At 41.9% G+C, this 12,425-nt stretch overlaps 1 protein-coding gene across 3 annotated transcripts in view; it reads right to left on the minus strand.

Annotated features, from left to right (window-relative positions):
• Positions 1 to 12,425, minus strand: part of LOC114000590 (phosphatase and actin regulator 1) — a 147,139-nt gene that overhangs the window by 69,065 nt on the left and 65,649 nt on the right. For 2 of the 3 annotated variants that reach the window (XM_027745000.2, XM_027745003.2), the window contains exons 3-5: positions 10,960 to 11,040; positions 2,736 to 2,921; positions 1,522 to 1,728 (exon numbers count right to left, since the gene is read on the minus strand). In XM_027745000.2, the coding sequence (XP_027600801.1) occupies positions 1,522 to 1,728; positions 2,736 to 2,921; positions 10,960 to 11,040 (474 nt within the window). The remainder of the gene's footprint in view (positions 1 to 1,521; positions 1,729 to 2,735; positions 2,922 to 10,959; positions 11,041 to 12,425) is intronic. The other variant, XM_039386661.1, reaches the window with a different exon arrangement.

A 12,425-nucleotide genomic window follows, 5' to 3' on the forward strand; every position in this document is an offset into this window, starting at 1 on the left:
TTTTCCTATGCTATTCCTATTTTTTTATTTCTTCCATGTTGGCCTAATTTCTGAGCACCTTCTTATAACTGGGACAGAGTGTTATGGGAAATCATAGGAAGCTGGTTTTGTCCTCATGTGAAGCCATTAATACTACTGCCTGGCTTTGCAGGCTGCAGGACTGCCCTTTCAGTTTGTAGTATAAGGCTAAATATTAATCATTATGTGCAGATTTTGACAGGCAAGAAAGTAAAGAGGTTTCACATAAAATGTACAGAACTATACAGAACAAAAAGGTGTGGTCATCCAAACAGAAACATGAAGAGACTACATAGAGATGTCAGAGAAAACCAGAACATCCTCTTTCATAATGAGCTCTTTCCTGATATAGATATTAACCTGAATAAAACAGGTACTAACTGTTCAGGAAAAAACCCCAAACTACAATGTATTAATGTGGGCTGAGCATTTCTCACATCTGCCCTGAATATATCGGGGCAGCGATAAAACAAGATCAACCCAGGGCAAGACTGGTAGCTGCCCCAGTACAGACATGCACCTTGTGTTGGACTTAGGATTTTGAGGTGCTGCCTCCTGTGCAGCAGCTGCAATTATGAGCACACTGTTCAAAAGGTGCAGGCAAGTATTAAGGGAACCTTCTTTAGTCTGTGTAAATGTAGACATCTTTGCTTAAGCAGTTTAAATCAGAGACTGGAGAGAGGAAACCCACCAATCTTCCTTCCACATGTACCTAGAACTTTGAATCTCAAAAAGTTTGGACACTTGTGAAAACATGGGGAACACATAAAGAAGCCTGTGTTGTCTACTGTTGCTAGTTTCCAAGCAGTAAAAGATCAATTGCAGCATAAGCCCATAGGACAACAAAATCCTGGTCATTGAGAACTGGAGCTGGACTCACCAGTGGGAGAGGAGTAGTCAGAGCAGGGGTGGAAAGGGGGAGCAGTTGGGCAGACAGTGTAGGCAGGTAAGCAAAATGGCAAGAAGTTATGGGACAGAACTTCCTGTGTCAGGATCAGGGGGACAAGTAAACGACAAACATATGGAAAGATAAAGGGTGTGTGGAGGGGGACCCGCCCATATGGCAGTTGAGCGTACAAGCAACAAAGGGCAAAAGGAGAAATCAAAACTCTTCCCTTCCTCTCAACTCCCGTGCCTTTCCTCATTAAGGCCATTTAAAGATATCCTAATATTTTCTTGATACTTCCTTTCCCATCAAAGCACATCCTGAAATTTCAGTGGTGATGGTAAATTTTGATGAATAGGAGTGAGGAGGGTTAGGAAATGCCACAGCAATCTTAGGTAATTACAGCTGAGAGGGGAAGTGCCCTGGAACAACCTTGATGAAGGTTTACTCTGAAGATTTCGTGATCCCTGCCCTAGGTACAACACATACACTACCAGTACACACAAAAACAAGTGCAAACGGTGTTACAGAAGGAGGAAGAACATTGAGAACCTTGCTATAATGTCAGTATTTCCTATAAGGGAAATGGTGCTGAGGGTCCAGGAATACCTACTTACCAGTTAAGTGGCTGGCAATCCTGGCAATAGGTTTAGGAGGCAGGGCAGGGGGCTGTTTGAGGAGGGACAACTGTTTCACTGGGGTGTCCTCATGGTCTCCAGGGAAAGCAGCAGATTTTTTGGGGGGAAGTAGCAGGACTGGCTTAGCTGTAGGATCTTGGGACAGGAGGACGCCGGATTCATTGGATGTGGGGCTCTCTTCAGACACTGGAGGACACAACCACATCATAGACCCAACAACGTTACGAGCAAAGCAGCAGCGGATACAGCCAATGTAAGACAAGAAAAGCAGCACAGCAATGCAGATTAGGAATGACTAATAGATTGCACTCAAACATTGTATAACATAGAAAGGAGGAAAGAAGGAAGGAAAGAAAGAGGAAGAGTAACACACATTTACACAACAACCAAATTTCCCATTACCTCTGAGAGAAGCCAGCTCCCTTATGTCAGGCTGGGATATATTCCCACGTCTTGAACACAAATTGAGCTTTAAAATGTCACATCTCTGACGGTCTGTCACCACAGCTTGCTTAGGACCAGATATGTTAGCAGGTGGTCTCTAAACTTATCCAGTAAATGTAAAAGCACCTCACAGGGTCTACTCTGTTTCAAAGAGGCTGCACAGCTGTGCAAGATCATGGATAATTACTTCTGCTGCTCACTTTTTCTCACTCGACCTTTGTCCACAACTCTTGGCAGCATAAAGTGATGCAGAAAGAGGAGCTAACCTTGATGTAGAGCATTGCCGTCTCTCTGCATGGGCTGGGGAAGAAATGCAGCCAGACTCACCTAGGGTAGGGCAACTGGACGTGTTAGTTACTGACAGATGCACGGTGTGAACATCACCCAACACCATGTGGCAGCTACAGGTCACGATGTTGTACCCCGGGGTTCAAATATGTTGTCAGCTCTCTGCTCTAATGCTTATTGGCACATCTGAGATGTAGACTGAGAGTTGGAAATCTACTCTTACATGTTCACAAAGTGCAGGAACTTTGTCTGACTCCAAAAGCAGCTTAGAAGTAGAGGTTACTTCTATGCCCAGCCAGTCAAAATTTCTTGTGGAGCACTCAGTGACATCTCTATGTTGTCACCTTTTATATCAGAAGACCTTCATCTTTGACAAAGAATTCTCAGGGCTCAACACCAAAGTCAAAAACTTTTTTCAAATAGCTTAGAGTATCTACATGATAATGTAAAGAAGATGTTACCTGTCCCATCCATGATCTCTGTGGTTGGGAGCACCTCGTATGAGCAGGGTTCCACAGATGCTGGGACTGACTCCAGTTCTGTTAGGGCTGGCAGGGATACCTGGCTGGAGCTCAGCACTTGCCCGGAGCCCAGAGGCTGCCCATTCTCCAAAGCTCCTTCTTCATTTGGTATGGAAAGTTCCCCATCTGTTCATAGTTGGAAGAAAGCAGAATGACAAAAAAGATCCATAAATAAGATGCAGAAAGATTTTTAAATGAAATCCACCATCTCCACTAGCTTGCTTCAAATGAGGAACCTGGACTGAGATCTTGTATGTATACATGTACTGGGTTTGCATGGAAAGGTTTTGGTAGCAGGGGGGCTACAGGGGTGGCTTTTGTGAGAAGCTGCCAAAAGTTTCCCCTATATCTGATGGAACCAGCTCCAGTCAGCTCCCAGATGGACCCACCACTGGCCAAGGCCAAGCCCATCAGTGGTAGCACCTCTGGGGTAACATATTTAAGAAGGGGGAAAAAAGCCATCCAGAGAGAGGAGTGAGATTACGTGAGAGGAACAACTCTGCAGACACCAAGGTCTGTGAAGAATGAGAGGAAGGAGATGCTTCAGGCACAGATATTACCCTGCAGCCTGTGGTGAAGACCATGGTGAGGCAGGATGTCCCCCTGCAGCCCATAGTGATCCATGGTTGAGATCCACCTGTATCCCTTGGAGGACCCCATGTCAGAGCAGGGGGATGCCGACTGGAGGTTGTGACCCTGTGAGAAGCCTGTGCTGGAGCAGGCTGCTGGCAGGCCCTGTGGCCCTCTGGAGAGAGTAACCCACACTGGAATAGGTTTGCTGGCAGGACTTGTGACTGCATGGGGGACCCATCCTGGAGAAGTCTGAGAGACCACCCTGCTAAAGGGAACCACGCTAGAGGAGTTCATGAAGAACTGCAGCCCATGGGAAGAACTTACATTGGAGAAGTTTGTGGAGGACTGTCTCTTGTGGGAGGGGCCCCACGCTGAAGCAGGGGAAGAATGTTAAGAGTCCCCACTGAGGGGGACAAAATGGCAGAGACAACATGTGATGAACTGACCTCTGCCCCCATTTCCTGTCCCCTGTGTCAATGGGGGGAGGAAGCAGAGAAAACTGGGAGTAAAGTTGAGACCAGGATGAAGGGGGGGGGTGGGGGAAAGGTGTTTATAAGGTTTTATTTCTTGGTATGCTACTATGATTTGATCGGCAATTAATTAAATAATTTCCCCAGGTCGAGTCTGTTTTGCCCATGATGGTAATCGGTGAATGATCTCTCCCTGTTCTTCTCTTGACCTATGAGCCTTTCATTGTGTTTCCTCTCCCCTGCCCAGCTGAGGAGGGGAGTGATAGAGTGACTTGATAGGCACCTGGTGCCTTTGGCTTGTATCTCCAAAATACAACTTGTGCAGATCAATTTTTGGAGATGTCTGTCTAAGATGTTCTGTCCACAACAGTTTCACAGAAGTCTGACAGCATTCCACTTGCTTAAGGGGTTATTAAGATTTGGGAAAGATCCGTCAAATATCTCAGCTGATTTTTTGCTTACCCTAGGATGGTCGTTATGACCTATGGTCTAAGCTGGTTAGTTCCTGACCATCCTCGACATGCAGTTCCATCCAGTGACAAAAAATCTATTTTTGCTCTGTCTCTGTTGAAGCTGGGAAGTCAGGAATGAGAGTGGGCTGGAACTGAAGCTATGAAGCTTTCTTAAAGAATACTAATATTGACATATATCTAATTTATAATATTTTAATAATAATAACAAGAATTACTATCTTCCCTTACACCAACTTTTATGCTATAAGGGGCACAAGCAAAATCACAGGAGTATGTCCCTATTTCACACACAAATAACCACATTTTATGTAAGGGAGAAAATAACTTTTATAGTTGCCTGACATAATGTCTTGGTACAGGGATATATCAGATTCCATTTAGAAAGCCTGCTTTTATAGTTATGAATAATATCTCCTCTATCTGAACAAAATTTCTGCAAGAGAAGCTGGCACTTTCTTTCCTATCAAACACCACTTCACATTAGAAATAATAAAGAACAGAAGCAAGGATTCAGATAATTCTCTATGGTGTCAACCTGCATGATTTTTATCTCAGAACTTGTTAAGCACAGCACTCTGGTATCTGGAGGCTATGACTACATGGATATCTCAATTACAGTTTTAAAAAGGAAAGTGTTCAGCCCCTATGGTTATGAATGGAAGCCTGAAAATATAACTAAAATTTGACCTGTAATACTAAAAGCCAGCAGGCAAATAAGCAGAGCCTAATTTTACTAAGCATTTAAATTACTTTTTAAAGGGAAACTCAGGATTTCAGGATCTGGTTTTTGATTTTTGGGCACCTCTGATTAGCCACATTACTGCTCAATGTGGAGCTGTACATCATTTAAGTGAGTGCACATTTTACCCTCACAGGGCTAAAATGTGCAAACCACTTTGGAAAACAATACTGAAAAAAAAACTTAAGTCTCATTTCGGTGTTAGGACACAGCAATCAACAAGTCTGAAAGTACATTAGCTGATAACTATTCAGAATTACGCTTCCACCATTTAAAGCTTCTCTATAGTGAGTGAAGATGGTCTCCTGTTTATTTTGGAAGTATTATAAATACCAAGGTCTTGACTTTCTTAGTTTTGTTGGAGGCTTTTTGAAAACGCAGAGAGCTACGCAGTACACAGTCACATCATACTAGACTGAAACCTGACCCATGGCTTTGAGAGCAATCAACTGAGCTGGCTAAAAGGTGGCAACATGAATCAAAGCTGAAGGCTTTGGCCAAGCGTTTGCAGCACAGCCCCCTTTCTAACTGCTGTGGTCATTCAATACAAACCCATTTATTTCCCTAGGCAGCAAAAATCAAACAACAGTTCAGCCAGTATTTAAGCTGAATGTTTTTCAACCTGGCTGTCTGAGTAGTAATGCTATGTATTCTGCACTGGCTCTGTCTCCCTTTTATAAACACACACGCGATTACACATGTTTGGGATAAGGGCTGCTCTTCTCTCAGTTACCTGGTTTCATCAAAGAATGTAACTGTTTCTTATGCAGAGCAACTGCTTCTTGAATGAAAGGCAGTGATTGTGTCCAGAAATATATTCATTAATTCAGTGCATTAATTCAGACTGAATTCAACTGTAACTGTGAGCAGAGAAAAATATGCATGACGAAACCAGTAACATTTGTTTTTTGGAGGGATATCTACATATTTTTCACAAAGTGAGATGCCTATCATAATATGCTAAGCATCTTGAAATCGTACTGTCTTAAGTGCACTTTGTGCTTCTCAAGGTATATTAGCATGATTTAAGAAAACAGCATTCAAATGATCCATGAGGATTTATGACTGCAAAAAAGTAAAATATAAGGTAAAATTTTGGCTTTTACTTTTTGTCATAATAATAAGCATAACAACTTTCTGTACTGAGAGAGTAACCTTTTTTAATCTTACCTCTGAATATCTCTAGTCTTTATTTAGAGTCTAAAATTTGTCCTTGGATTTGAATGAAATCATCAGACATGGCACAGAATCATGACTGAAATATAAACCCTAAGTCAGGTCTCACTTGAAGAAGAGCTACATGGGGAGCTGCTCAAGTACAGCAAACAGGTCAAAGATGCGGATAAAATAATTTGTAGATGAAGAGTATCTTAGTGAGAATTAATCTTGCATCAGAGACGTTCTTGACAAGCACATATAAAAAACAAATTATGTATTATTTTTAAACTACTAAAGCTGTTCCAGTTAGATGACATAGAAATGAAAAGAATCATGGTAATGCAATTATTATATAAACATGGATGAACTGATTATGTTCAGAAACCGGCTATGAGTTTAAAGTTAATTTTGCACAGGGATAACATATGTAATCTTTTGTTCTCAAACTTGCTAAATCCTTTGGTGTATTTTCACAGAGGCTGATGCTACTTAGTGGAGAATGACTTCCTCTAAATGGATGAGCTTTGATAACATCGGCTGAATCTGGGTGAAGCTGGACAGGATCATGAGAGAGTAGCTTGACCTCTGCAGCAATGGGAACACATGAAGGCTACTCTTCTGTTACTCAGGAGACTCTGCACACCTGAAATCACTGAGGAAACAGGACCTCAGAGGAAACACTCTGATGCAAAGGACTCTACCCAGACACTTTAATTCACCTTATCATGTGAAAAAAACAGCATGGGGTGAAGGCTCAGAGATGCATAGGTGATGTATTCAAAATGTATGGCCCCTAACCATGGTTTGTACTCCTGAACTCATCTGCTATTTCCACTCTCAGGAACTTTAAAAAAATTGCCTGGTGTGAGGCAGCCCACAGAGCATTATGCTGACTGACACAGACCAGTCCTTTCGTGTTCTTCATGCTGTAGCTCTGCTTACCCTCTCACTGTGTCTTTTACTCTGAATACCTTCGACTGCGGAACTTCTTGCATATCTAAAAAGTGTTGTGCTCATGCATTCCTTCTACAGACCAATGGCTGTGGAAGTCAAAATGGAGAGTTTTAAATCCTGGGAGTTTTTCGAATTGGGTTGTCCCTTTCAGTACTTGCTCCCCAGTAAGACTGTCCAGGCAAGCATTCTTGACGGCAAAGGCTAGGAAGGGCAGAGAAAAATTCATTGTCCTTTTCTGCCATGAACTCTATGGGTAGGGGATGAAAAATTGAATGTTCTTGCACATGGTTGAGACCTGTCCCTGGAGCTGTTTCCTGGAATTGGTGGCTACCTTAGCCCAGTGGCTGGGATCCTCCTCAACTTCAGTCTCTAAGCAGACCTGATGTTTTGGGATCTCATGGAGTTTGAGGCAGGCTGCTTCTGGAGGAGTTCAAAACCTTTCAATTTCACTGCACCACAACTGAAGCGGTTGCCATCCTTCCTCCTTGCTGCATTACCAAAGCCACTTCTTCAAGCTTATCCTCACATACTGCCACAAAACGTACCTTAGCACGTAAGTGCAATACATCCAAATCTTGTCAGGATTTAGGTTACCTGAAATTTAAGTCTAAATCCATCATTTTGATTAGAGAGAGAGTATAAAAATATGAAGACTGCCCATGCTTCTTTAAAAAACCATTGTACCATTGCCTCTGGAGCAAACAAATACACACTCATGTTCAGAAATTCCTCACTGCAGGCAATCTCATCCACGTTCAGATAAAGGAAGAAGTATCAAAATACTACAAGTAGATTTAATTCTTTGACGGGGACTGTGAAACAGAGGGGAATCCTAAAGACAGATGCTTTTGGGATGGTTACCCCTTCATGGGAAAATCAAAGGTGTTTATATCTAGGTGTAGGAGCAACAGTACAGCAAAAATGTGAGTTCTTCTAAATGCTGATGTGTGTTTTGTGTTGAAGGTGGAAGTGATATTTTTAACCTCTCAGCATTGCCTGACCACAAACTATTAGAACAGCAGGAGTCTCACCAGATACTTCTTCAACTTACTATTTTCCAAAAGTACAGAGTATTTGAAAAAAATTATAAGCTTTGCCTACATTTTCAGAATACTCAAGTCACAAAGCCCTGGAAATGGAAGATAACAGAAACTGATTTGGTCATGAGTCTGGCCCTTTGCAAGAAAAGAGCTCCCTGCAGTTCAGTCTGGAGCAGTTTCACTTGACTAGTTTTAAGTGTGGGGGTCACTGAAGTGATAACAGCATTTCTTGTTTTTCAAGTATAGCAGCTGGACTGCAGTGACTCTCCCATGTGTGAATACTATGACTTACTGCACTCAGATAACTTTCACCTGCTGGATGACAATAAGTCCTTTGAAAACCAGCAAATCCTGAAGCAAACATGTCAGAGCATCATTTTAAACAGCAGGCAAACAAACTAGCTAATTCTGGTTTTCTTCAACACAGAAGATATGACAAAACCAACACTAAGCACACAGCAGGAATTTTTGTTCTTAGGTCATTCTGTCCACACTAAGTTTACTTTAATCTGTATGGATTTTTTTAAGAAAGAAAAGGCAAAATTACTCAGAGGCTGATTCTGTCTGCTTTGTCCACCGCTTAGGAAAAGGAGACAAAGAGATTTAGCATTATGGCTACACCTCTTGTCTGTGCAAGATGCCTCTCTGTATGCTACCCTAATCAAATAATGCCTTCTGCAATGAAATGCTTAAAGTCTGCTGTGTTTTCTTGAAGGATTAGAGATTATCTAACAGGAATTACAAGGAAAATGTTACTTCCACTTAAGGTTCACAGTGAGATATGATATCCTTTATTAGAATTACTCAGACTATTACACCACTGAAGGAAATAACGTTTTTGCTCTATACATCTTGCCCTGCTCATATCTTTGTATCATCAAAGCTGTCTGATTTCTGCTGCTATTCTTGTGTATTACCAGTTTCTTCTCTGCCTGACCTCTTTCTTTCAGGGAGGGGTACTAATACTTAGCTTCCTGTGTTTGTAACAAGCAGGAATAATAACTCCATAGTCAGTAGGGTACTGACTGCGGAGTCCAACTGGTTTGCATTGTAGTTTCCCTTTTAGTGGCACCTGACAGTGAAAAGGTCCAACGTCCCTGCTTTTTGCACTGGAAATAAGAAGTGGCACATGTTTCATATCAGTTTTGAAAAGGTGAAAAATTACTATAAAGAGGAATTAATTTCTTTCTTTCAGACAATGACCCCCAGAGAGCTTAGTTTGTGCCTCACAAGACGACACAGAAGATCACAAACTACAGCATTATTTGATCAACAGAGAAAGCTGTAGCGCATTGGTAGCAATGCAGGGGGAATCTCTCTGAGTTTCAATGTAGAAGGCAGAGTCAGGCTGCACAGAAAAGATTTTTCCTGGGGATACCTTTAAGTGTATGTAGGGATGGTTCAGAAAGCAGCTACATGTGGGATGTGAGGCAGGGATTAAGAAGGTCACACCTTGGACACAGGTGTGATTTAAGGCTGCCTTCTGAGCTGGCTGAGGCATTGAATAGGAAGCTGAGCCCTGGCCTCCCCTGAGCTGCTCCCCTGTCACATGGTGCGACAGCCTGGACCATGCCTCACTGGCTGTGGATTTGATCTGAGTCACACTCTGAAACATGGGCAACACGAAGCAGTGAGAAGGGCAAACCTTTTACCAGGAGCTGCTTCTACCCTGAAGTTGCAACTAGGATGATTTCTAGGCCAGTGAGATCGTACTGAGAGCACAGTGTTAAATCTGAAGGATTAGAAGCATCCACAATACATAACTGGTAAAACCTGTAAAATTTAACGAAAAGCACTCTATTTTTTGTTTGTTTTGCAGTGTTTTGCATTTTTTCCCACTTAAAAAACCGAAAAGATTGGGTTAGTAATTTTTAATTTCCTTATAAGATAGACTAAAAAGTAGGTAGCAGATTTAAACACTCTCAATTATAAAGTAGACCATGTTTCTAATATCTGTGAAAGTTTATAACTTCTATTGACTTCTAATAGATTTTGTACTGGTATTGTTAAAGACTCTTAGATTTTGAATTAATGAGGCTTTAAAGCATATACATAAGTTCTATTCAGATTAAGAGGCAACTTTGTCATGTTTTTATATAATTTGTTGAATTAATTGCCTTAGTTATTGACAAGAGAAGCAGCAAAACAAATAAAAGCTGCAGTTAAAGTCTGACACATATGTAATAGATGTCAAGTATGTATTGCATTACCAGTGTAAAACAATGATGTTTGTAAAACAATGGCATTTTGCATAAATAAGACATTACCAACTCAACAAATTAATTATCCTGAATAAGGAATTGTTATCTCTTCTGAGCCATTTCAAGGGACAGTACACTGTTCTGTGCTCATCAGGATCCAAAACCTGTCAATGATTCCCTTTTCCACAACAATTAATCCCAAAGTGACTCAACCAGACAATGGTAACACACGCAGGCATGGACCCACTTCATCTCTCCACAGTCTGGATGCTTTGCTCTTTTGCAGCGAGTGACTAGTGCCTGTTGCTGTGATTTTTATTTCTACTGCTTTACATTTCTGATTAATTTTCATTTTTATTTGCTAAATACCTATCACACGTATCCAACAGAATGGGCTAGACCGTGGCAAAATCAAGAGAGGTGTTTGGAGACCTTTTTCTGCAGAGTCTTGCAATTCAGGATTCCATTCCCAGTTCCCAGTGTTATAATAATGTAATGTTTGGCTGTAAAACTATATGGGAAGCCAATTTAATGTTGTGAAAGGAAGAACACTTACCTTTATCAAAAATTTCTTTCAGCACTCCTCGTTTTATAAGCTCCTCTCTGCTTTGCCTCATGGACATTTTTCTTTCCAAAGCTGTAAATAAAGGATAAGGGTCAATATAAATAGAAAAGAAGGGAAATAATTGTTTTAAAAGGTTCTATGCCTTTTAAGGCATTTTAAAAAATGTTCCTTTTCCTCTTGAAGTCAATGGCAGTTTAGAATCTCAAAGGCTACTGGCAGTCCAGAGAATCTGCCTGCTGCTGTAGTGAGGCTGTTATTGACAGAAATGGCTATAGACTGGCTGATTTGAGGACGTCTCCACTCCCATTGCTTGATTTTGACATATGACCCAAGCATTTCTGTGGAGAATCAGAGACAGCAAAGGGAGAAAAAGGAAATTAGTGCAGAAGCTGCAGAGTGAAAGGTAAGAAAGAAGGCAACATATCACACCAATGAAAGATGGGGCCACAGAATGTGGCCATGGACTGTCTCCAGATCATGGAAGAGGACAGAAGCCAAGGCTTCTTGGCCACCAATTCCAGTGAGAGCAGATCAAGGTGGGGCAGTGCAAAACATACGGTGTTTAATAGAGCCTTCTCCTGCCTAGAGGGATGTTTTTTCCTAAAGAGATGTAAATGACAGAAAATCCGAAAGAGCCACTGCAATCTACACCAGAACTGAACAGCTTGAGTTCTGTATTGGCTGCCTGGAGACTGTGGTCACTGAGGCAGCAAAACGACAGATAGAAAATACATGTTTCTTTAGTTCAGTAGTAATTAAAACAATGTCCAATTAACCAAAACACCACAAAGGACACGCACTCAGGCAAAGACCTGAAAGCCAGCAAGCAAGGGGCGCAAGAAGTGATGTGCAGCAGAGGCTGTGACTGCACCCGCTCTGTGAGAAACAAGCCTGTGCCTGCCAAAAAAGAGGCACAGTCAAGGGCAAATTGCTTCTGCCATATGCTCCTCGATCAGACCCAGAACAGATGCATGCACACACAAATGAACTGGGACTTAGCATCTCCAGTCTGCCCAAGGCAGAATTAAAGCAAAAGAGGCTTGGAAACCCTCCCTCCTATTTCCGAAAACAGGAGGGTGTACCCTTTTCTGGTACTGCTGTGTGCTGACTGTTCCCACAGGGACACTTTGGTGAATTAGCTATGGTTATACTGACACACTGTGCTCATTGCAACTTATTTGCTGTCAGAGGCTTAGAACTTGGTATGAACAAGGCCAGCTCTGCTTTGCTTTTCTACATGGGATAAATTTAGGCTTTGCCATTTTTAAAATCAGTTTTGAACACGTATTCTTCAAGGCAAAGAAGACCAGTAGGCACACTCAGAAGCTAATAAAAACCCTGGTCTCCCCTAAACACTCCCTCTGAACTTTCTCATGGATCAGAGTTGAAGGCAGGTCCTTTTGCTGAGGCACAAGACCCCACACCCACTAGCCAAGCATATGGTGCAGTTTGATTTT

Source organism: Pipra filicauda, unplaced genomic scaffold (genome assembly GCF_003945595.2).
Source record: "Pipra filicauda isolate LSUMZ 115617 unplaced genomic scaffold, ASM394559v2 scaffold49_size4853605_pilon, whole genome shotgun sequence".
Taxonomy (NCBI): domain Eukaryota; kingdom Metazoa; phylum Chordata; class Aves; order Passeriformes; family Pipridae; genus Pipra; species Pipra filicauda.